Raw genomic sequence first — 25,164 nt, forward strand, 5'->3', positions numbered from 1 at the left:
ATGGCACGAGCACTAGAAATTATGAGTATGGAATTCTTCTTTGTGTATGTCTTTTTACTTTATCATTGTATTCTACTCGAATTGCCTCCGAGAGGTGCAATTGTTTGCTCGCATAAGTCTAATCAAACTGGTATGCGACGCAAATTGCTGTTCGTCACTTTTCTTTGCGCTATTACTGCGAGGTAGTTGATATTCTCAGTTGCCCCTATTCGGGCCTGGACAAGTGGGCGGGGCCTGAGCGTCGTTCTACTAATGCAAGGGACGGGTCAGGTCAATGCAATGGACGATGGACGGGTAGGTGGGGGGATGGATCCAAGTGGTGTCTCTCGCACTTGTCTGTGACTTGAGTGCGACGTGACAGCTAACAAAGACGACGTTCTAGACCCACCAATTGATTGATCTCTGCCTCTTAAATTACGAGCAATAATTCCGCGTGGGTACGTTCTCGAGACGGGATGAATCGAGGCAGGTACCGACCGGAGAGTCCGCCGCCACTCGGAGACTTTCATTGTAGAAACCCTTCAGATGTGGAGCGGAATATTCTCAGTTCTGAACTATCGGCTTGGAAGTCTTGGAATTTTCCCCTCTGGGCATACGAGAGGCTCTTGGCTCAGCTTGCAAGCAAATCTTCACGCCTTCGCGGAGAGCACCAGCTGAATGATGCTGAGAATCCCTTGCTTTCGTCCTCTGCCACCCGTGAATCCAACTTGGCACCATTCGTAAATTCTACATTGCGATACGTAGTGAAGCTCTCAATTCCGCACCTGTCCGGGGATCTACTCGGAGCCCCTTTTCGTCGGCTGCTTCCGCCCACGTTCGTTTACGCGTTTCTTCGTCAAGAGTGCCGATACGATCTCGTTTATTAAACCGTTCCGCCTAGCAGTCTAAGAGGACCTGATTAGTGTAGGGATGTGGTTTATTCCTCCTTGAATTTTACTTCTGCGAGAATGGCTGGCCATGGAGCACGCGCAAGGATGAGGGCGATGGAGTCTCGCTCCGTCCAAGCCGGGGAAGTGGGCGCATTTCGGACGATACGCAACTTGATTCTCCGATGTTCCGGAATAGAATGTTTAATAATAATACATCATCGCGTTGACGCGTTAAAAAGCTGCAAGACGAAGTGAATTTGCGCCAACCGGTCATAAATGCCATGCTCAGAAGAGTCCGTGCCAGACTCGTCCGCCAGCCAAGGGGTGCCATCACCTACTGCCACCTTGCTAGAAGCGGATCAATGATGTCTTTAGCCAGGGGGGCCTTCCGCCCACCGGATATCGAAACTTGGCGAACACGACGAAATGTGACGTTTGTACGCCAGCCTTTACCGTTTCCGGGCCCGCACGTCCTCCGAATGACCCACCTTCACCGTAGCGCCCGGGCTCACCAGCACCATTTCCAGCAATTTCTTCGTATACGAAGTTACTTTCGCTTGCGCCAACGTGGTGTAGGGTGCCACGCGATTTGTGATAGTTCTTCAAGGCTAACTTTTCATAGTAACTGTGTTATCCATTCGCATTCGCCCAAGCGCATCGCCAGGCAGCCGAACTTGCCACGGAGAGTGCTCTCGTTTTCTCTAATAAATATGGAGGCTGCCATGCATTTGCTCTTCCTTTTGAAGGTTCAATCTGGTTTCTAGACTCGGTTCGCGAGAGTCCCGTCGGAGTCCTCGTTGTCATTCGTTTCACCAAACACTCTGGATGGAGGTTTCCATCTGCCACTCGCTCAACGTATCCTCATCTTAGGATAAGCCATTCGTTTTTTACAGTTCCTCGGAAGAAGCACTTTATTAGGGGAATCGAACATTTGGTTGTCTTGATATCCCGTTCCATTCATTCGGCCCCGAATTAAGCGCGCTTAGTCTCACCATGCGCCCTTCGCATTCCCTCATTGGCGCTGCCGTACTGGCTGCTGCCAACGCCGAGTCATGCGTATCTCTGAGGACCAGGACCTCGATGAAGGAGGTTATCGTTACCAAGACCCTCGAGGTCACCGAGGTCATCGATTGCCCCGGACCGACCTTGATTCCCTCTCAGTGGCCCAGTCACGTCATCCCAACCCTCAAGCCACCCGCCACCACCACTCTTACTACCTCTTACATTGTCACGTCGTGTCCCCCCACAGTCCCGAGCTGCTCTATCGGCGAGACCACCACGGTGACTATCACGACGACGTGTGGCGATGATGAACCGGAGACTACTCGTAGTCCAGAACCTTCAGCCCCGTCAACTGCCGGCCCCGAACCTTCGACTAGCGAGGACTGTGAGGATGAAACCTCTACTACTCCCGCTAGCCCTACAACCTCTAGCTGTGAAGAGGAAACGACTGCTAGTCCCGAGCCTTCCACTAGCTCCGACTGCGAAGACGAGACTACCACTTCTCCAGCCGTTCCCACAACTTCTGATTGTGATGAAGAGTCAACTACTACCGGACCTGAGCCATCCGCAACCTCGGACTGCGAGGAGGAGACAAGTACTCCTGGCCCTGAACAGCCCACTAGCTCGGATTGTGAGGAAGAAACCACCACTGCTGATGTCCAGCCCTCAACAACTTCGGACTGTTATGAAGAGACTACTACCTCTCCTCCTGCCCAGACCACCTCGGACTGCGAAGAGGAGAAGTCTTCTACGTCAGAGTCCACGCCTACGACTTCGGATTGTGATGAGGAGCCGTCGACTGCTCATCCCTCTCCGTCCACCACAAGTGACTGCGATGAAGAGACCACTACGTCTCCCCCCGCTCAGACTACCTCTGACTGCGATGACGAGACCACCACCACCCTCAGCGTCCCCGCTACGACCGATTGTGAAGATGAGAGTACCAGTAGCCCTGCATCTCCCACGACTTCCGACTGCGAGGATGAGACAAGCACTCCTGGCCCTGAACCATCTACGACTTCAGATTGTGAAGAAGAGACAACCACTTCTGATGTCCAGCCCTCCACAACATCGGACTGTGACGAGGAGACGACCACCACCAGCCCTAGCGTCCCCTCCACGACCGATTGTGAGGATGAGACCACCAGTATCCCCGCGCCTCCCACGACTTCTGACTGCGAAGATGAGTCCACAACCCCACCTAGCCAGCCAACTACCTCGGACTGCGAAGATGAGACAACGACCACTCGACGTCCCACTTTTTCAACTAGCGACTGCGAGACCAGCACCCTGATCACAAGCACCCGACGTGGAAAACCCACAACCACAACCACAAAGGCGCCGAGCTCTACTTCGAAGAAGACATCCTCCACCAGCCCTCCTTCTACTCCGACCGACTGCCCTAGGAACTATCCCGCCGACATTGTCGACGAGCTTCGTGATGAGAGCATCGACAAGTTGAAGGATTACTTGGCTAAGAACCCTCCATCGAGCGGTTGCACTCTCGAGAATGTCAGCATCCGACGTGAATGGTGAGTTTTCTTGCATTATTCTCAAGTTCAGGAGCCTTCTAACAGTCTCGCAGGTCTGACCTCTCTGTTCCTAAGCGGGAGGAGTACATCGCCGCGGTCAAATGTCTCCAGAAGCTCCCTCCCAAGTCCTCGGCCAAGGAGGTCCCCGGTGCCCGCTCCCGCTTCGACGACTTTGTTGCTGTTCACATTCTCCAGACGGACTCTGTCCACAACACGGTATGACGCTCAAAAATAAATATGGTATCAGATTCACTAACAATTTTCCAAAACAGGCCAACTTCCTCTCGTGGCACCGTTACTATGTCCACGCCTACGAGCAGGCCCTCCGCAACGAATGCGGGTACACCGGCGCCCACCCTTACTGGAACTGGGACCGCTACGCCAAGGACCCCGCAAACTCGCCCATCTTCAACGGCAACTCGTCCTCGATGAGCGGTAACTCCCCCTCCAAGGGCAAGTGCGTCAACACGGGGCCCTTCGCCGACATGTCCGTCAACTTGGGTCCTGGCAAGTCGACAAAGTATAACCCTCGCTGTCTCGAGCGCGACATCAGCAAGGACTGGGCCTCAATGACGACCGTAGAGTACTCGTACCCGTTGATTGCCGAGAGCAATTCCATTTCGAGGTTCCAGGATAGGCTCCAGGCTGTTCCTGGTGTTCATGGTGGTGGTCACTTTACGATTGGCGGTGATCCCGGGGGTGTAAGTGCTGCCCCTCTCTTTCTCTCCTTTCCCTCCCCGACCCGTAGCGATTGATAACGTGGCCGGACCACTGACTTGAATCACAGGATATTTATACCTCGCCCGGTGACCCGGCGTTCTACCTCCACCACGCATCGATTGACCGCGTCTGGTGGCTCTGGCAGCTTCAGGATCTTGACGCTCGCCTGTCCGCTGTTGCGGGCAAGGTTGTTGGATCTTCCAAATCCGGATCGCTCGATGATCCTATTGGCCTCGGTGTCAACGGTGCGACCAAGAAAATTCGGGACGTCATGAACACCATGGACGGAGACTTGTGTTACATCTACATGTAGTTGTAGGCTGTAAGCGACTCTGACTTGAGTAGAGGGAGTTGATGGGCTGAGGGAACGTCCCCGGAGATAATTGGACGGAAACGAGGTGACGAGCTGGAGGATATGAACGCGACTATTACACTACAATGCATTACTACATTTCATAATGTTTACTTTTTTAATATAATTTAAACTGGCGTACCGGGCCAAAGCAAAGCGGATCATCTGGTCCTTCATCAAGACGGTTTGGCCATGCCCTCCCGACCAGGCCGCCTTGCTCTTGTCCAGCCCAAGCGAGTCCAGACCCTGCCCCGTCTTCAGGCCGGACCCCGAAATTTTATTTTGCGCGAATATTCTGTTTCGCCCATTTTTCACACTAAGCTGCCAAAGCCCTCATTCATCAACAAATTAAATCGATGCGATGCGTCAAATCGTGACCCGCTTCAACTTCCGCAATCCCCACCATACTTGACCCTTCTGAGGACACTTTTCTCCAACAACAGCAAGCGGTAAGATGGCCGAGCGGTCTAAGGCGCCAGGTTAAGGTTACCTTAACGAGTAAATTCCTGGTCCAGGAAACTGGGCGTGAGTTCGAATCTCACTCTTATCAACTTTTTTCCCACCCTCTCTTCTTCTTCTTTTACCTCTCTCTTCGCCACCTCTTCCCTTCCATTTCGGAATCCGCCTTTTCTTCTTTTCCTTTCTTTTGCGTTTTTATTTTTTACACATCAATTGATCTTAGTGTCGAAGGCCTGGATATGAAGAATCAATAGCAAGGCCGCCGAGTTATTCAACCTGGGATTCCACTGCACGATCCCATGATTTCCATCCTCCCCAATTTATATGCCCTTGTCCGGGACGGTTAATGTGACTGAGGGGGATCTTCAATTAAACCAGTGCAGCACAAATTTTTCTGCCATCCTAAACAAACAAACCCGGATTCCGCGAATATATACAATAGAGTGTCTGAGCTGAACGACCGTAAAGAGGCTTCGTTGAGCTCTCTATTATTTAGCGAATCTCTCATGCATTTTATCCGTCTTCTTCTTTGCTTCCTCCAACTCTTTCCTGCTCCTGCGGCTGTATTCCTCCTTCTTCTTCGCCTCCCGCGTCACCTCCTGCTTCTCCTTCACCCCTTTCCCCAGGTTTCCGTATTTCTCTAGTAGCTTACGCCGCGCCTCCTCTAGCTTCTTCTCCTTGGCCTCCTTCTCGACGGAGTCCTTTTCCTTCTTGAGCGCCTCCTTCGCCTTGTCCACCTCTTCACTCTGAATTGCGATCTCTCGTGATCGTTGCGCCATGTCGAAGTCGATGGCCTCTCCCCTTTGCACCAGTTCCATCATCTGTCTCTCCGCCTCAAAGGCTTCTTTTTGCCCCAAAACTTCCTTGACTATGAGCTCACTAAGGGACTCTTGCCCCTCCCCCGGATTCCTGTCGAGGACGTCAATAATATGATGCGATTCCTCGTTTCCGATCTTGACGGAAACGGCTTGTTTTTCCACCGCCGTCATAATAGCGTTATAGAAACGGTCCTGCATTGCCGCCTTGTTGATGGGGGAGTTCACAAGTCTCGAGATGATTGTGGGAAACTGAGCCTCTAGTTGTTTTCTCGCTGTTTCGACAAGCTCCTTCGTGGTTATGTCCCTGAACGAGGGATCTTGCAGCTTGTCCATGAGCTTTGGATCTTTCTTCACCAAGTCCTCTAGCCTTGCTTCAACTTTCTCCTTGATCGCTCTGCTGCCCCTCTCCAGCTCGTCCTCGACAAGCCGCTCGTTCTGCTGGTAAAGTTTGTGGACGGCTTCGGTCACCTGTCTCTCAACGTCTTGCTTGACCTTGTCGATTCCCGTCTTTGTCTCCTTCAGCTCCGTCTCCAGTAGCTTGACCTTCTTCTTGAGCTTATTGATCGCGAAAGTGGAATAGCACGTCACAAACATGTGCAGAATAGTCACGCCTCCCGCAAGTATGCCCATGTACAAATATGCTTTATCGAGTGGCGTTTTTTCCTCGTTCTTCAGACGTACCTCCTCTTGGGGGAGGTAACCCCGGAGGTAGGCCTCGAAAGGCTCAGGGGTCGCATTGTCATTCTCGCGCACCGTCCCGAGACAGTGCATCCCCAACCGGCGCCGCTCCGCATCCCACACAAGCTCAAACTGTGCCGCGTATGTTTTTTCCGTTCCAGTCTTCCACGATATTGTGATCTTTCCACTGGATGGGTCGTACAATTGCTGCGGCGTCCAGTCTTTTTTTGCCATGCGAATAGAGCCCAGTGTGGGGTGAACGACAAACTGCTCGCCTCTGTCTCGCTCGGGCTGGACCACTGTATAGATCCCGCTGAACAGTCGCAGATCTACCACCTTTTGTGGCTGACTACTGCCCAAGTTGTCATCTTCAGGCAGCAGCACGAAATCGTCAGTCTTAATTAATTCAGCCCAGCTCGTTCCCCACAGTTTAAAGAAGTCCACCCCGACGAGGTTTCCAAAACCATGCTTCTCTAGAAGGTCGGGAATGGGTGTGTCGTCACCATCTTCGGATTCGGAGGAGACCGCAGTGAAGAAGTCCCCAAGAATGTTGTGGCTTGGAAACGAAAGAAATGCTTCCTTCAGTTTGTCGAGCGTGGGCTTGGTGGAGGTGGGCGATAGTAACGTCTGGCTGAGAAGCATACGGTGCTCGTCAATGGCGGCCAAGCATTTGCTATGAAGCGCCTCATTTCGCATCAGATTTCCTGTTAGGATCGTGTCACGAGGCATGGCAAGCCCGGACTGAACTTTCGTTGAAGAGGGTACCGGGTCATCCGCGTGGAAGACATGCTCCCCGGGGAACAGCAGGTTAGTCGTAAGAAAGTAGTCGAGAGGTTTGAGGGCCAGGTCAATGGGCGGCGCCGAGGGCACTATCTTTTCGCACTACTCAGGGGGCATCCCCCCTGTCTTGCCCTCCCAGAAGCGCTCCCAGAAGCTAGGCTCTTCAGCAACTGCTGTTGCTCCGAAGGTTTTGTCAAATGAGAAAATCAGACCAAGTTGATTGGGGTGGTTAATGGGGTCACTGCTAGCCTGCCACTGTCCAATGCCATGATAGGAGAAGGTGATGTTGCACCTTCCCCAGCTGTGTGTACTGTGATGACCATCGCCGGAAGAGTAACTTTCGGACCAATCAAGTCTCTTCGAGTTGCTCGACCAGGAGAGACTGATGGGCCAGTGGCCGGACGTTGGTCGACTACCATCAATCGCGAAGGATGTCTGATTTTCATTCAGATCCACCGTGGTACCCTGGAGATATTTACCGTAGCCAAACCCATTATAGGACATGGCGGGAATGTTTGTCGCGTAGGATAAGAACTTGAAGTCGAAACTTAGTCCGGGTGGCGTCGTTGGTGCCGAATTAGCTCACTAGTCATGGCTGAGATGAAGATCGCTCCCAAGACCTAGACAGGACTTAAACATACCACTGCCTTTCACAGACGTGCTTTTGACACCCCATTCTTTGTCAATCAACGGGCTAGCATGGAAAGAGGGCTATTTGTTTGTGCGGGCGCATCGATGCATTGTTAGCCGTCATTTGCGTCCACCATTACGGCAACGCCGCAGCGCGACGAGCACAAGAGACGGACTCACCTTCAGAAAGAGATTCATCATCATGGCTTGGCTGAAGATGATGCTAGCGGTGTGGCCCTCTGGAATGGGAGACACTGCCCTTGAATCCGGCGCGAAGGTCAACGTCGTCTGCCCCGACTGCCGCGTACCGCTGTCGGAACCGCCTCGGAGGCCAATCCACATCATCAAGACGCCAGGAATGAGGGTAAAGCAGAAGTGCGAGGGTTGGAGGACTTGGCTATTTTCGTCGCTTGGGTCGAAGTGATTGCTCAGAGCCGCCAAGCAGTAGCGTAACCCACAAACGTTGGTGAAGTGCTCTTCCAAGAATGCGCAAATCAAGGGGTTTAGGTGTGCAAGCCCACCACCCCCGGTATTACCGGCATCCTTGAGTGCGGCCTTACACTTGGTAAAGTCAATGCATACACCCCGGGCAACATTACTGTCGGGTTCGAGCACCGCGATCCAGTTATTGGCCGGCTTGTCCCCGTCAGTAGCGCTCGGGACACAACCGTCCTCGGGGTGCCACTCGCCCGCAACGTTGACGAGGCTGGTGGAAATCTCGCAAGCTAGCCCAGACGGCAAGTCCTTGACTTTGGTGCTTCCCTGAAGATGAAAGCTGCCAGCCAGGCCGCAGGTAATTATGACACTATTGCTGGTGTCCACGAACTGGAGGGTTGGCTTGAGAAGCGTCACATCAAAGACGTAGGTGCGCTCTTCTTCGGTAACTGGGTCTGGAAGGGGAAGGGTTTCATCTGTTAGTTACTTGACATGTTTTCGCTTGCGGGTCTGGGAGCTCTGGGAGCTCTTTAGAGTCATTTGAGCCTACCAATATCAACCTTTTTCCAAGAGAGAGGCTGGTGCAGGCCCAGCCCTTCAGCGCGATGGGCGAGGAGGGCATTGATTTGAATTTCGTCATAGGAAACAAGGACATCCCAATCGCTGAGGGTGTCTCTACCCTTCATCGAGTTGACCAGGTCGTTGAAGGTCTGCTGAGCTTGCTCTGCTTTGACGGTCATCTTGATGTTGATGTTCTGTTCAGGAGACAAGCCTTTGAGGAGGAGAAATACGAAGAAAGGGGCTGAGGGGGTATACTGTAATTTCGATAACCAGACTGCTCCTTGCAGACTGAAACTTAAACTGAAATCTTGCTGGTCTCTGCTCTTGCTTCTGCTCCGGGTGATGTATGACCGACTTAATATATTAATTGAGACACTCTATTAGACTCGAAGCTCGTCGAGCACGCTCGTTTTTCTCATCCCAACCTCGAGAGATCGCGACTACGCAGCCCGCACTAACAGCACTTCGATATCAACCAAGTTTTAGTCGCATGTCATCACAAATGATAATTCCTAAACCCTCGAGAGAAGAAGCGAGTTAAGGAAACCAATAGTTTGTTGACAAAGCCACTAGTTTCTTATGCAAGGAGGTAGCCAGCTTGCCATCAATCTGCCACATCAACCGAGCGTGTAAGCATTAAGCCAACCCAAAACGAACTCCTCCCCTTGCCGAATCCAGTCATTGGATAGGCCCTAATGGAACGCCGCCCGTGGAAGAAGGCCGCTTTCGGAACTGGTTGTCCGGTGACTCTTGATTGGGCTGGACACGGACCGGGCCGTTAAATATTCAGCGCGCCACGTCTAAGCCTATTTAAACGATGGCGCGGGGATATCTGCTCGATTCGGACGCAAGACACATCGTGACCATGTGTTCTAAAACCTGCATTCCTCTAGATAGTAATAGTTTTCTGCCATTGAGTTCCAACCCCCATTTTTCTCTCGCCGGGTGGCGAGCTGGGATTATGAAAACGGGCACATCAAGGAGATCATGCGATTCAATATTCATCCTAGCTTTCAGGTAGCTCTGGTCTTCATGTGAATAACCGAAACGGGAAGACGCCTCGCTCGCGGCATCTATAACATGATAGCGATTTGTGTGGCCATATGGAAAGGGCATTTTCGAGGATCCAGCACGCGCGGAGCTATACATCTTCCAATTTCTTCCAATATTGACATTGCTGAACGCCTGATACCAATAATACCTCCATTCCTCAGGAACTGTCAAGTCCAAAACCCAGGAAAAATGTCCACAAACTCTTCCCCAACCTTCAAGGTCGAATTGCCGACGCTGCAGTCTGATGACTATGTTGCCTACCATGGCACTGACACTTTGGCTATCATGACCGTGCGCGATCATGGAGTCGCTCTCACAAAGGCTCTCAACTGCACCGAGAGGACGCTTCTGATCTATTCGGAGGTCGTGTTCCTCAGCAGCGAACTGATCAAAATTCCAGGCCTTAATTTGGGCATCTTCTGTAACCAGTTGGTTCTGAGCCTCGGACGCGCATGTATTGATGTGTCCGGTGCCAATGGGAGTAGTGGCACCAGTGATCATATCGACGGTGTCGATGGCGGGGATGCGGGGTCCATAACGCTTTACGTTGAAGACCCTTCTCCTGACTTGGTGACCAATCTCACCTTGAAGGCATATGGTGGCGATGGTGGTCGGGGTTTTAGCCAGGCTGTTGGAACAGGTGCGGGTGGAAAGGGTGGAGACGGGGGCCTTTGCGGTATGAATTTCCTTCTCCCTTACCATTTCCTCGCGTTGTCTTCGATCTCGCGTGATACGACGGCGCCAACGTGAATTCCTAGGGACCGTAAAATGCTACACGGGCAGCGGAGCTCAACAGTATGCCCAATCGTTGTACAAGAAGACCTCTAAGTCCACTTGGACGGAGTGGGTTCAAGCCATCAGTGAGACCATGGAAACTGATGCGGAGGCCCTACTGTCCTACGGCATCGACAAAACCATAGTCGAAGCCTGGCAGTTGGCCATCAAGAAAAGTGTGGACTGGGCGACTGCTTTGAAAAAGGTTCACACTTCGTTGACCTATTTGATCGACGAAAACTCGATGGATCTGGATCACGTCTCCCCTGGTGCTCTGACCGTCAAAAGTGCAGAGACCTTGATTAAGTCTGTGAAAAAACTTCTTGAAGGCAGTGGAGTCCCGTTTGCGCAGGACGGCTTGGAAGTAGAAGCTTTTCTAAGCCTCGCTGACCACTGTGACTCGTTTACCGGCAGCGTGCAGAAGGAAAAGCAAATTCAGGAGTTGATTGGAAGTGCAACAAGCCTGACTGAAAAGTTCGTCAGGAATGAGGGGGGCGGAGGCGAAGAGCCTTGGGAGGACGAACCATTCTCGTCACCGAATTTCCTCTTGAAGAAGATCCTCCTGGACCTGCGAGTGGCAACCGTTCGGTTCGAGAATGCTCTGGCCCACAAGGTATGCCAATTGGGTGGAGGTACGTGACTATTTACGATGAAGAATCCAAAGAAGAGAAAGAAATTCGTCACTCACTTATGTCCTGCCATAGGTAAGGGAGGGTCTGGAGGCACTGGAGCGACGTCGGATATTCCCTCCGGAAAGCGAGGCGAAGACAAGCCTGACAAACCGGCGGTAGCCCGCGTTATTTCTCTAGAGGGAAATGCGAAGGACTGTGATATCGATGAGGCTTGTGCCATCCCGGAGCAATGCCAAATGCTCCTTGACAAAGCCGACGGTATGTACTTCACGAATAGCGCGCTGCAGTATCCTTTGGCAATGCGTCTCTACTATCGCCTAACCCGGAGACTTGCCTTTTTGGACGCATTGGCCAAGGACAAGGAGGCGTCTACCCGACCCCTTGCCAAAGCCTACGGCACAATCGAGACTACGTATGCTTTGACTACCGATGCCCTCGGACAGCTGGACCGTATTTACGAAACGGCAAAGCTACGACTCAACAAAATGAAACTCGGTCAAGACATGTTCTGTCACAGTCCGACCTGGGTCTCGAGGCTCTCTTTGACATTCTATGAGCAGCGCGTCAAGAACATGCTGGAAAATTTGAGCTTGATCGAGAAGGTCTACGGGCAGTACGCCGAAGCGGAGCAGAGAGAGCAGGTCCTCAAGGACCAGGTAAGCAACGCGCGGCAGACGAACGACATAAACATAAGCGCCGCTCGGAATCAAATAGACGTCCTCACAAAGCCCGGCGGAGAGCTCGACACGGCAGGTATCACCATCGCGCAGTACTCTCCCAAGCTAGCGGCGGAGAGGAAGAAGCTTGGCGCTAGCCTCGAGAAGCTGCAAAAATGCATCGAAGGATATTTCCATGTCTCAACAGAGAATCTCCTCGAAGCCTTCTGCATGATATCTTTCGCGCCTCATGCTCCCATGATCGCGGTGCAAGGCGCCGAAGTTTTGTACAAATCCTGGACAAAAGTCGAGAATTTGGAGGGGATGCCCGTACAGAAGGAGTACATCGTCGATAAGCTAGAAGCTTGTAGAGGCACAATTAGCAGCCTCACGGAGTCTTACAAGTTCGCCAAGAACGGCGAACTGACGGTCGACGACCCGGGCTACGGAAAAGTCCTGGCGATGGCTGACACGCTGCAGCAGCTTCTGAACGACTTCAAAAAGGCTATACCAAAGGAGCTGCAGCAAGCCGTGCAGGCAGACGTGAAGAAGTTCATCGAGCTCGTGGCGAAGCGCAATGACGCTGTCATCGTGTACAATGCGCAAGTGCAATACCTTCTCGAACTGAAACGCATGGTAAAGGCACTCGAGCAAGAGTCGAAGAGCCTGGGTGAACAGGCGCTCACTCTCAACGCATCATTGCCTGCGATATACTTTTGGCTCAAGCGCCTCCGCAACTCCACGCAGCTCGATATTTTGCAGCGTCTCAATTATGAGGGTCGTGCGCTCGCTTTCTGGGGACCACTGGATATTAAAACTGTCAAATTTGATCCTCCGGGTCCACTCGACGGTTCTGTCCAGCTGCAGAATCACCAGGAGAAGCTCGAGAAGATGTTCGAAGATTGCTACGGTGCTCTGCAGGGCGGTGCGTGGAATCACTGGCCAGGTTCACGCAATCTTGTGGAGGCAGGGACGGCGGTTGACGTTAGCAACGACGTCCTGGATCAGCTGAGGGATCCAGTGCCGTCTACCGAGGACGACGGAGGAGAGGAAAGCGAGGTTTACGAAGCCGTGTTCAGCATCACGCCGCGCTCCAACCGCTCCTTTCTCGACATGGCCAACGTTCGCCTCACACAAGTGCGTGTGTGGCTCCTCGGAGCGACTGTTTCAGGCGGTGATGATGGCCACAGCCCACAATGGGTCAAGGTGGAAGTCGAACACATAGGCGGCGAGACTGTCTGGGACCAAGATGGGACACCATTCAAGTTTGCTCATGCGCCGGTGCACTTGCAGTTCACGTATAACACCGCGATCTTCAACGCGGAACGCAAATTCTCTGGGGAGTCGAAGCTCGTGTATGGGCGGCAGGCAATCGAGAATGATTTTTCTGGTAGAGGAGGTGGGAAGCCGAAGGCAGAGGATAGACCTCCTTTGGGACCGTTCACGGATTGGCGGATCGAGGTCCGGCGAGATGTGAATCCTGGGTTGGATTTGACGGGAGTGACGAAGGTGTGGATTGAGTTTTGTGGGAGGAATCTTCCGGCGACGAAATTGAAGGACGCGTGAGTGGGATAGCCCTTGGCATTCTCTCTATCATCCTCTCATTTGAATGGTCGTACGTTTTGGTTTTGTGATTTTATTTCTGCGTGTGTCTGGTACTATTACCTTAGACTTGACTTGTGTGGCCTCGATATTATTCTCCGTTGTTTTGGTAGAGATTAGTCTTAGGACTACAGGGAGTCAGCTTCTTTATGGGATTCTACGGATTGGTCCTGTCTAAAATCCTCTGCCTGATTTCCAACTGAAGCCTGTAGCGTGTGTAGTTCCGCTCGGAAGTCATCATGGAAGTCATGACGATGGCGACGGGATTCGGCACCTTCCAGACTCGGGGACTGAGGGAAAGAGGGAAGGGGTAGTCGAGTTCTCCATACTCACGCAGCAGGAACAAAACCACTCTAGTCTCTCTGGTTGGCTGCTTCCTGACTAGATGGGATAGCCTAATCTCAAGTGGTTCCTGTCGCATGTGATTCTGCGGGTGCTTTCTTCATTGGAAACAACTGTGACCATGAATCATGAATTATGATGATTCGACTTCCCTTTACTAAGGTACCCCGCCAAGGCCCCATTTGTCGATGATTTGCCACATTCTCTATCATACCTTTGGCCCCTTCCTAGATCTGCGGGCCGCACCTTCCTCAGGGCTGAGTGACTCATGAGCGTCTCCTTCCTCTTGTTTTCCGCCAACTTCCTTCAATACTTGACTGTAGACAAGGGAAGCAAACTCCATCAGCCTCATGAAACAAGCAAGCGAGGACCCTGAGCACGAGGAAACCACGTGAAATTTCTTAGCCGACCAAGTACGATTATAGTACGGCTATGGGGCCTCGATCATGCCTAAGATATCGTCCTTGCTGTGTGGAGTGATGATCACCGCTGATATTAGACAGCGGAACAGTCCGTCGCCTTGTTCGGCTACGAGCGTGTCCAAGCCAGCGCCTATATTGCGACCAGTATTGTGATCCGCTGTGGATTCGCTCGGTCCGAGCACGCGAGCCATGCGGAGTTTGTCTAGTCCGCTCATGGGTGAGTGGACGGCGCAATGCCATGGCTGTTGTGGCTGTTCATTCGGCCAAGCAGTGGGCGCGGTTTCAGTGGGTGGGGGAGCTGTTGGCATTCATGAGGCAGGCTGGGACTACTTCGAAAGGCGGCTCGCGGTTCTCCTCACCAACATGCTCCCGGCTACGTTGAATAAAATTTCCTAATAACCCCGAGCTGTCCGAAAACCTGTGAGGTCGTCGAGGCCGGTTAATTTTGATTAGTGGAATAGGGAAGGTCTGCACAACTCAGCTGGAGTTTCCCTTCGAGACTAGTATAAACACAGTTCTACGATTTGAATAAAACCATCAGCCTCATGGCATGTTCAACCCACTATTCTCTCCCCTTCCAACGTTCCAATAGCAGTTCAGTTTGGCCACTCTCTACAAGCGCCAAAGGATATCCTTCATGTGTTGAAAACTGCGATGATCTAGACACTAGCACCCGGCTGGCATCTAATTCTATTTGACCACATGACGACCGATCATAGTGAAAATCCATAGTTCATGGACATTACGGCGAGAAGTCTTCAAGCTTAGTTAAACTTAAAGCCAGCATCGCATTGCATGCTGTAATTAGGCGTCTGACTCTATCAATACCCCCCCCCCAAAAAAAAAGATATTGCCCTCTGGGTGAACATCAATGAAGTGGCCCCGGCAGCCAATACCATAATGTCGAACTGCCTTTAACATATCTAGAGAAACAGGGCGCAGCTCCTCGTCAGCGCCAATTAGACAAGATCTGTCGACAATAGAGCGGGTCTTTCTATTCTCATATATCGTTCGATCGTCGTAAGGAATGTAGCATGTCTGGATTACAGGTGGCTCAAGCGCATCGACGACAGGCCAAAATACCACACTGTATGCACTGATAGATGTACAAAGGCAACAAATCAAGACATAGCTCGCATCGGAACTCTCCGTCTCTCCTGTCCCAGTCTCCATGGTGGCACAAGTGGTTCCCGACGAGATTGCGTCTCGCTCGTGCCACAGCCCGCTGATGTTCAGCCTCATTCCTGTGAGGGCCGTCCTGGTCGGCAATGACTTCTGCTCTGGCAAGTAATCGATCTTCGTCCCATTTGGGGCAGGAGCATATCTTCCATGTTCTGCCGCAAACGTAGCAGAATTCCTCGTGGCACACACATGCTTGTTTTTATGTCAGCCAATGTGAACTTCAACTGTAGAGGGGAAGAGACATTATCTCACTCATGTGGTAGCAGCCAATTTCCAGCTCTACCATGCGTCGGCAGCTGGGGCAACGCTGCCAGCCGTTTTCAGAGGCGAGGCGCAGAACCTCCTTCATCGCGGGATCCTCCGGGCAATCGTCCTTGTGGGATTCACCCTTGCAAATTGTGCAAGTTTCGCTCTTACACTCCAAACATGTGCCGATATCTGCGGCGATGGAGAGAGGAGGTATAAATGCAGAGCAGAAGAGTTTATGGCAATATGTTCGGTTTGGCGTTGCATACTCGACTACCTTGAGGCGGAACTCCTTCACCAGAGGTGCGGGGAGAAACTCTTGACCCAATGCAAAAGGAATCGCTTGCTTGCAACAACGAGGGGGGAATAAGGACTCATCACTCGCAGCCGCGCTAAACAATTCGATGATACAATCATGGCAGTAATCATGCGAGCAGGGGCAATGGACAGAGCGCGAGGGTTGGACGAGGTCGCCGCAGGATACACACCGTCGTTCGAGTTTGGCTGGCAAGGATGACTTCGCTACGGCCGCCGTGCAAATTTGGCCGAGGCTCAAAATTCGGGTTTTGAGCCAGCCAAATAGTGTCTCGGCGTTTGCAGCAATCGGCTTAGGGACTTGTTTAAGAATAGCTCTGGAAAGTGCTTTGGTGACTCCCTTGGGGATAACAGCTGTGTTCAAAGCTCTGTGGTCAAGGCTCAAAGCAGACTGCCGATCTCGAGTGCCCTGGTCTTCATTCTGTACGTGGGCCGTGCCGCCGTCCCTGTCCTGGTCAATGGCGCGAGAAATGCCATGGCACAGTCTGTGATCCGAGAGGGATTGGTCCAACATATCCAGTTGTTCTCCATACATTTGTATGGCGAGCTCATTGTCAGTCTCAGTTCCTTCTTTATACTTGCCCTTGGCGAGGGACTGGATCTCGGAGCGCTGGAGTTCGACGATGAGCGCGAGGCTGTCTGGATCAATATCGTAAAACGCCATGGCACCTGGAAACAGGGGTTAGAAGGGCGGCGGAGAGGCGGTTTAAGAAGGAGGGGAGGGATGATGGGGTAGGTGGTATGTATACAAACGAAGAAGGCTAGCTAAGTCCTGTGTCTTTGTTGTGGATGGATGAACCGAGTTGTGCGAGTTTAGGTTGGGATTACACCTCGCTTCAAGCGTAAAACAACAAGGTTTAAATTCACTTAGTGGGCCCTAGCATCTACAAGACACTGACGCCGATGTTTAATGCTGTCAAGGGAGTAATGCCTTCCTCAAGTTACTCTAGAAATCCAAGGGGGTAAGCAGGTAACACTTACATCGTTGCTATGACTGGAGCAGCGCATAAGAATCACTTAATAACGACGACTTCTCTCCAGACTCATCTCCTTGGCCACAGTCTCGAATCCCTTTTGATATTTTAAGATGTAAGAAGGAAAACTCACCTCTGATGTGATATCACAGCTAAGATTTAAGTCTCTCTTTCCTTACTTCCGATTCCCCCTTTTCGAGATAGATAGTCAGTTAAGCAATTCATGTCAATAATTTAATTTGGGATGTTCCCGAACGGCACACCTGGGAGGAGGAGCTACCAGATCCCTCTAAGGCCTTGGACTTCCGTGCCAATATGTGTGTCACCATGTACCAGATCTTACGGCTAATAACGCCCCCAACGCCCATGAACCTCTTCGGTCCTATGAGAAGAGCAGATTATCCAATGATCACCTCTGTAGAGCTGTGGTGTAACCCTCAAACTGTGCCTTCCTCATTGTCTCGATCTAGTTTAATATTGAAGCTGAAGGAAGGAACACTTAACCTCCGATATTATTTTAAAAGTGAATACATGTCTGTTCCTCTCCCTCCTTCCTTCACTCTTCTTTCCCTGGATAGCTAATCAAGTAAGTAATTAATTAGGGGTTTTCTTGGGCCTCGTACGAGGAAGGAGGATCCGCCAGATAGTATATTAATAATGACGTCAGGGACCTGTGAGCAGGACAGCACTTTCTGAATAGGAACCTCGACGATTCATGTCCACTCCCTGAATCACTCCCCAGCCTACCTCTTCAAGCCGGTACTACCTCGGGCATACAAAAGAGAAGTAGACTATAAATTGCGAGCCTTCGTCTCGTTTCCCTTTCCTCTCTCCCTCCCCTCTATTCCCTCATCCTGCCCCATGCCCACAAACTCCTCGCGTCTTCGTTTTCATTCCTAAGCGGAGGATTGGAAACAAACGAAATGTCATCTGGTACTCAAAGTCAGCCGGCTCCAGCGGGCGGGCCTCATCCCTATCAACCGAGATTTACCCACTCCCGCATTCGATACGTTTCCAGGGACTGAAGGAATTAGGAGTCCCCATTACCTGAAGGTTGAGGCTATCCATGAAGCCAGAGAACCAACCATTGGAACCATGGACGCCGACCTTCGTACTGAACTAAAGGCCGAGGGATGCCTCCGTTAGAGGTTGAAGGTATTCCTCTCAGTTTGTTCGAACAACGGGATCATCACTTCATCCGCGAGATGATTGACACCTGATCCAAGAATGTCTCGGCAGAGTGCCTCAGTAAACAAAAAATGGTATTTGACCGCGAGAAGGATCAAACACAATATGGAGGTTCCTACGAAACCAGAGCTTCTTGCTTATTGGATATCGTTGGAGAAGAAACTCCAGGACAGCGAGGCGCCAGAAAACCAACCGGCCCATCTCCCAGAATGCGATATGGGGATTCTCAACACTATTGCGCGACCATGCCTCGCAGGCAGTGGCCAGCGGAGATAAGGGTGCAGACGGTGTGGAGGCCATCTCCTCCTTGAAAAAACTGTGCATCAATCGCGACGTGCCGATGCCGCCTGGCGTTGGTTTGTTCGACCACCTCGACTGCCGCCTCAAGGGGTCGATCATCTTGCAGGTGGGCGATGACGCCGCTTGGGCGCGGTTCGAGAAGTATCTGGTAGTCACCAGACCCGGCATAATCGCCATCCTTGGGTTTGCGGGTTCCGGAAAGACTCAGCTTCCAGCTGTCGTTGCGCAACTTTATATGGTGCCCTATTAGCAAGATCATGTGCAGCACCCCGACCAACGTCGCGACAACTAATTTCGCTGAGCGCCTGTATCGTCTTGGCGTCGTGCTTGCCAATGAAACCCACTCGGGTGCTCCGGTCGCCGTCCGAGAGTATGCCATCCAGACTGACACCAAGGCATTCACCATCCAATCGTTTCCCTATGATGAAATGTGTCTGTTCTGGGAGTGCACCAAGTGCACAGGGGACGTGGCCGCTGAGCCTGTCTCCCTGAGAATGGCTACTGAAGGTAGTGGGAGCCCACGATTTCCGCCTGGTGCCTGCTGAGGCCCTGCAGCTGCATGACCTAACAGAGTAAATCCTCAACTGTCGCAAACTCGACGGATTCCGAAAGTGGATCGCCCATGAGATCCGATTCCACGAGACCGAATCGTGCACCCCACACCCCGCCCTCGAGGTCACGCCGTTTGAGCTCGTAAAGGCCCGATCCGCAACATCACCATGATGGCGGATGCGGTCAGCATTTCATCACATACCTTAAGCCAGTACCCGTACGCCGAGTTCAATGCCAAGATTGCCAAGAGTGTTGTACTTGAGGCGGGCGTGATGTTGCAAGCCGACGCCATCCTCGTCTGGGGCCGCTGGCGCGGTCCTTGTGCGACGGCTGGGGACCCTAGCTAACTGCCACCGACTGTGATGACGCATAAAGAAATGCGTGACGGCCGATGCGCCAACGCCTTCTCGGACGTGGCGAGAGTCTTACAGCGAGAACATGTGAGGCGCACTGGCTGGCCTTGTCTTATGCTCAACGTGCAGTTCCGCATCGTACAGGGAGGCTTTAACCCGGCGGGCGAAGTCATCTACTCTGATGTGGAAAACTCCAAATACGCCGTTGAGGCCAGTGCCATCGCCAATCCGCTGTGCCAGAAGGTCGGGACATGGGTCGGGACGCAATGCAAGGCACCTGGATACCCGGACAACGAGATCCTGCCCGTTTTCTTCCATTGCCCTAACTCGAAGTGTCTTCGGGAAGAGGATGGGGGATCCAGGTATAACCTAATCCAGAACGCAGCGCCTGTTACCATCGTAGAGTCTCTGCCGTCAGCCACCATTGATCTCGAAGGGTCCGATGTTGTGGTGATCACACCGTACACTTCGAGCATCGACAGTCTCCAGAATACCTTTGCCGCCACGACGGCCCAGTATGTCGGAAAGTCGTCGTAAATACTAATACCGACTCATTCCAAGGTCGTGAGGGCATGGTTGTGACCTTCGTCCTTGTTGCCACAGCCGAGACCGGTCCTCTGTTTGTTACGGATGAGCACCGTATGTACGTGGTTATAACCAAGTCGGAGCTCTATTCGTGGTTGGTAGTATCGCCACCCTTCCACGCCCACTGGCGAGGGACAAGAAGTGGGATATTTGGCTTCTCGCGCCAAACCAAGCGAGCTCTCACGCTTGACGCTTAGGGGCATGTCACTAGCACTGAGTCCAGTGCGCCGGGGCTAGGAAGGGGGAGCGGTGCAGGCGCTCTGCCGCCCTCGTCATGCTGTTGGCGGTGAACGTGAAAGGGGTGACTAGAATCACCACAATGGAATGAGCACAGGCAAAGACCTGGCCCGCATTTTCTTTTACTTTCTTACCGACTTCTTCGAGTATCGCCGCAGGACTAAAACCACATGGATGCCTTCCTACTAGTAGTTTATTCACTGTTTCCATGATCTTCTTTAAAGATAGCTGAGCGCGGTGGTTAATATATAAAGCTACTTACAGTAAATTTAATGCCAACCACTCTCATCTCACCTCCTTTTCAAGGGCATCACGGCAAAGGGCAAACGCCAGTGTCGCCAGGAAATGCGATCAATGTGTTAATAAATGTGAAGAATCAGGAATCAATTATCAGTATCCCCGGTTATTGCCTCGTCTCATCCCTCACCATCCAACACACACTCTCTCCCGTTGTTGTTGCAGTTTAAAGCTCCCGCATGATCTGAGCCGCAATCTTCGCCTCCGCGACTGAGTCTTCCACCTCCTCAAAGCCTGCTTTCCAAACCTCCCATTTCTCCTGCACCAAGCCCTTCCATAGTTTGTCCCTAAGCTCCTTCGGAATGCCAGCCCTGGCCTCCATTTTGTCTTGCTCTCTCAATGCCAATTCCTTCAAAGAATCCCCAGAGTACTGAATCCACATAGACGCGCTCCTGATGGCGGCATAGTCATCGTCACCATGGGTTTCCGTTTCCTCGAATGTCTCTAGCAGAGCGCACAGGCCAAAGGAGGAGTAGTTGAGTGGGTCTCTGGGATCGCCAGGGTCAACAGCGAAGTTGGTGAGGCGGGCCAAGAATGCAGACACGTTGTGAAAAGCCGTCTTCTCGTCTATAATAACCTTTGAGTCACGAATGTCTGTGGATTTTGACACTTCCTTGTCAGTAGTCTAGCCAGTGCACCATAAATGGCCCACCTAGATGGTTGCGTACATATATGCAACACATCAATCCATCTAGTGAGCAACTGTGAATTCAACGGTGGATAATTGTGAAAGGGGGCACATTACTGAAGTTCCAATAATCACGAGCAGCCCTCGTCAATCCGGGGAGGTCATGCCATAAGTGCCCATCAATTTCATGGAAAATAGCATGCCCCGAGAAGTTCTCGGCTGTCGTCTTTCGTAGCTCAAGGACAAAGTCCACCAGCCTTTGTTGATCCTCTGGAGGTGTCTCTCCTACGATGTCGAAGAAGGCCAGCCAGACAGTCTGGAGGCGGCCGCGGACATCGAAATAAGCTGCTGTAACATATTTCGAGAAGGCTGCCGCGATTTCCGCCAATGGCTTCTCGCCCGATGTATTAAGACCGCAGAGACACTCTACCACCTCCTCACCTGCACTCATCACGGCTGCTACTTCGCCGTCCATTATATGAAGTATAACACTAGATTCTTCAGCAGATAGTAAAGTTTTCTGCTAATCTATCGAGTGCGCAAGGTCCGGTGTGGGGTGATGCGATGGTCGATCCGTCTGGGCAGCAGCAGCAACGGGAATGGAACTAGCCCGGAATTATATATTAGGTATCAGAATCAAGGAGCAAGCGATAAATGTCGTCCGTGGTGACATGTGGGGCGAAGAAAACACTCCAGTCTTGCTCATCCCTCTTCTCCTTCCCATTCATCTTCTACATACTCGAGAATCCATCCGGAAATGCATTTTATTAATCCTTTCAGCATCTCCCTACAAATCTACCCGCTGCAAGGGCCTGGGCAGGTCTTTTTGGAGTTTCTACAGCGATTGTTTCAAAGACGGCTTCGCAATGGGCGGTCTCTTGAAAGGCCGCCATGCTTGGCCACTCCGCATTCGAAGGGGTAATTTCTCGACACTGTTTGGCTCCGCAGGGCCCCGGCAGTAGAAGGAATGACGATGCCCCGAGGACGTTGGGCTCATTCCTGTCTCCTTTGTTCCTGTCTTTTTTTAAGCTCATGATTTACGAGTCCTTGTACCTTTTGATTTAGGATTGGATTTTATAGGCCAACTCCATGGCTTTGTTTGTCACGTCATGCCAGGATCAACATATCCATGGAAAGAATGTGGCGCGGCGAATATAATTTGTCTCAGACCAAATGCGAACCGCTCTCAGGTTAGCTCTACAGCTCCCTGGGTTTGTGTCTGACTTAGTGATGGCCCAACGGGTTATATAAACGGTAACTATGATATTTTGGGAGGGGCTTTGAACCTGCCACTCTCTCCATCATTGTGAATTTACAGCCAAGATACACTATACCCCCAACCAACTTCGTCCTTTGCTCATGAATGAAACGGTGAACTCCTTTGAATCACCTCTCCCCTTCACTTCGCAGAGCAGCAAAATGTTAGAGTCAATGGGGGTAGGAAGTGATCCAACCTATCGTAACCTAACTCCGTCCTTTTACTAACTCTTAGGGAAGACAGCATCATCAACCCAGGCTCAACTAGATGGCAGTGCAATTGTCGTAACTCCATGGGACAGTAAGATTGTGTTCTTTCTCGTCATCTTGACGCCATAACCGCCGCCTTTGTGACAGCAGTTTCCTCTTCGATCTTCTCCTTTACCCGGCAAATAGTAACTGTTACTGCGTACCCTGCACTTCCGGGCTATTCTACACACTCTGCTTCAGCTTTTACAGTTATAGTTTAGACAGTCCTATTTCTGTCTCACGCCGTAAACTGGATGGCAGCGAGTATGCGTCCGGGCGCACGGAGGACTTATTTAGTCTGGAGTTTCTTTGCATTGTGGTGGGCTACAGGCTACTCGATTACACCGAAGGAGGCCCTTATTAATGGCCTAATTCGGTTGTGGAACATCCTCCAGTTTCAGTTGGGTGAAACGTTTTTGACTCTTAGCGCTCGCTTCGCGATTAAGAGAGTCAACCCCGGCTAGCCTCTACGAGTGCGGACATTCGTGTAGCATATTAGGCAAGACTTGTTCTAGACGAAGGAAGGGTAAAGGTAGATCTGAATTGATTCCGTGTATAATCACGTTTCATACGTTCCCGGAGCCCAACCCAGAGTCGCAGTGGTTACTTGTCCATTGACGTAATTTTGTGTTAACCAACACTTCAGCCTTCATCGAGGAGGCCGAGCACCTGTTGAAGTGTCGTAAAACGATAGTTTCTAATAGCGAGTCCCCCCGCAGAAATTCGATTAGAAGGATCCGCGAATAAGTTCCAGTTGGGGTTCACAACCGTCAATGCCATGAACGGCATAATGTGAGGGGGAAAAAAGGGACTTCCTCTTTTTGCGGAAGTAGTTAACTTCCCGATTAGTTGTTTCCTTCGACTTAACGGAGAGTAGCTCTCCACTATTTGGATTACAGCTCCCTGGGGTCGGCAGGGATTCCGCCATATATACTGCCGTGTTGTTTGATGTCCTCGTGTAATTTCTGGTTGATGCTGCTTATCTTGTCCAACTCTTTTGCTTCTACATGAGGTGATGGCGTCCTTAAGTCATTCGTAGTTTTTTCTTCCTTGTTCTAGCGTCCAGGATGGGATTTCATTCAATGTCAAGCTAACCCATGCGACATAACCAGCAGCCTGCCCCGAGCACCGATTTGAAGCTAGGCAGCATGAGCAGAACTGACACGATCATGACGGCGTTACAGAACTATCAACTCCAGTCAAACGAGGAGGAACCTGAAATGTGGTAGTCTGAAACACAGGCTATCCTCGCGGACCCTAATCAGCCGCGCAGGCCCTATAACGCGGCGACTTCGTTCATATGGCATGCTTTGGAGGATAAGTCTGATTTCTTTCGGGTCTTCTCTTCCAATCCGAGGGAAGCAATCCTCAGCCAAGCGCAAGACGAGCGCGGTCGTTTTCCAATGTTGTCCTTGTGAAGGTACCTTTGTTCCCCGGCTCATCCTCGGTTCTACTTCCACTCCTGGTCGGCTGCCTCAAATGATGAGTAATCGGGACAGGTACTTCGTAAGTTTACTTCATAAAATATTCAGCTCGCCCAGCTCAACTCACGTTCAGGCTTCAGCTCATTTTCGAGGGTTGCAAATGTACGCGCCTCATCGCTCGCTCCGCTAAACCATCTTCAGCCATCAATCCTACCCGAAGCCCGCAACAATGAACATTCTCAAAATATCCGTTGTTCTCTCCCTTCTGGGCCTCTCTGCTGCCCAGGGTACCTCCAGCATCGAGTCCGTTACATGTGGTACCAATAAATATACTCAGAAGCAGGTCAACGAGGCCGTTGATGAAGCCTGTAGGCTGATTGCCACGAACCAGCAGCTCGGCACCAACAGGTACCCCCATCGATTCAACAACCGAGAGGGCCTCGAATTTGCCACTTCTGGACCCTATGAGGAGTTCCCCATTCTAAGTTCCGGCAACTACACTGGACGTAAGTCACCGTTTCATGCCATTTCACACAAAGCTCGCGATGATCCTATCATTTTATTTTCCCTCCTCCAACGGGTCTTTAGCACCAAGGGATGATCAACGCAGGCTAACTCCAGGTTCCCAGAATCGCCCGGGGCTGATCGAGTTGTCGTGGACCGCAACTACCAGCAATCATGCGTCTATGCCGGCGCCATGACCCATACTAACGCTCCTACTCGGAACGGCTTCGTGCTCTGTAACGAGACTGCTATTGCAAGCAGTGGCAGCGGCGGTGATAGTACAGGTGGCACGGGCAGTACTGGTGGCTCAAGCACAAATGGAACCTCAGGCTCTGGTGATTCTGGCGCGGCGACTTCGGGCATCAGCAGTATGCTTGTTGGAGGATTGGTTTCTTTCTTCGTCTTGCTAAATGCCCTATGAACTCGCCCACTATAAACCACCTGCATTTTGACTTTTGCATCTTCGGTCTGCGATCTATTCTTCACAAACAAGCATTGGACTCATAAAACGTCATTTCACATAGATGTCTACAACACCGAATGGACGGTCGCTGAG

At 51.6% G+C, this 25,164-nt stretch overlaps 5 protein-coding genes and 2 pseudogenes across 5 annotated transcripts; 4 read left to right on the forward strand and 3 right to left on the reverse strand.

Moving 5' to 3' along the window:
- Positions 1 to 1,862: 1,862 nt before the first annotated feature.
- Positions 1,863 to 4,436, forward strand: SAPIO_CDS10337 (uncharacterized protein; the record flags this gene model as incomplete). Its single annotated transcript, XM_016783941.1, has 4 exons — positions 1,863 to 3,403; positions 3,457 to 3,619; positions 3,676 to 4,104; positions 4,191 to 4,436. 4 exons carry the CDS (start codon positions 1,863 to 1,865, stop codon positions 4,434 to 4,436), a joined length of 2,379 nt encoding a protein of 792 aa, XP_016638781.1.
- Positions 4,437 to 5,422: 986 nt separating this feature from the next.
- SAPIO_CDS10338 (uncharacterized protein) lies at positions 5,423 to 9,015 on the reverse strand (the record flags this gene model as incomplete). The annotated part of the gene is made up of 3 exons (XM_016783942.1): positions 5,423 to 7,312; positions 8,021 to 8,730; positions 8,826 to 9,015. 3 exons carry the CDS (start codon positions 9,013 to 9,015, stop codon positions 5,423 to 5,425), a joined length of 2,790 nt encoding a protein of 929 aa, XP_016638782.1.
- A 1,063-nt stretch (positions 9,016 to 10,078) lies between these two features.
- Positions 10,079 to 13,517, forward strand: SAPIO_CDS10339 (uncharacterized protein; the record flags this gene model as incomplete). Its single annotated transcript, XM_016783943.1, has 3 exons — positions 10,079 to 10,565; positions 10,648 to 11,295; positions 11,368 to 13,517. 3 exons carry the CDS (start codon positions 10,079 to 10,081, stop codon positions 13,515 to 13,517), a joined length of 3,285 nt encoding a protein of 1,094 aa, XP_016638783.1.
- Positions 13,518 to 15,719: 2,202 nt separating this feature from the next.
- Positions 15,720 to 16,724, reverse strand: SAPIO_CDS10340 (annotated as a pseudogene; the record flags this gene model as incomplete).
- Positions 16,725 to 18,327: 1,603 nt separating this feature from the next.
- On the forward strand, positions 18,328 to 19,964 carry SAPIO_CDS10341 (annotated as a pseudogene; the record flags this gene model as incomplete).
- A 748-nt stretch (positions 19,965 to 20,712) lies between these two features.
- SAPIO_CDS10342 (uncharacterized protein) lies at positions 20,713 to 21,649 on the reverse strand (the record flags this gene model as incomplete). The annotated part of the gene is made up of 2 exons (XM_016783945.1): positions 20,713 to 21,113; positions 21,292 to 21,649. The coding sequence occupies 2 exons, from the start codon at positions 21,647 to 21,649 to the stop codon at positions 20,713 to 20,715; spliced, it is 759 nt and encodes a 252-aa protein (XP_016638784.1).
- A 2,684-nt stretch (positions 21,650 to 24,333) lies between these two features.
- SAPIO_CDS10343 (uncharacterized protein) lies at positions 24,334 to 25,029 on the forward strand (the record flags this gene model as incomplete). Its single annotated transcript, XM_016783946.1, has 2 exons — positions 24,334 to 24,610; positions 24,734 to 25,029. 2 exons carry the CDS (start codon positions 24,334 to 24,336, stop codon positions 25,027 to 25,029), a joined length of 573 nt encoding a protein of 190 aa, XP_016638785.1.
- Between the last annotated feature and the right edge of the window lie 135 nt (positions 25,030 to 25,164).

Source organism: Scedosporium apiospermum (genome assembly GCF_000732125.1).
Source record: "Scedosporium apiospermum strain IHEM 14462 chromosome Unknown SEQ_SAPIO_0165, whole genome shotgun sequence".
In the NCBI taxonomy this organism is placed as follows: domain Eukaryota; kingdom Fungi; phylum Ascomycota; class Sordariomycetes; order Microascales; family Microascaceae; genus Scedosporium; species Scedosporium apiospermum.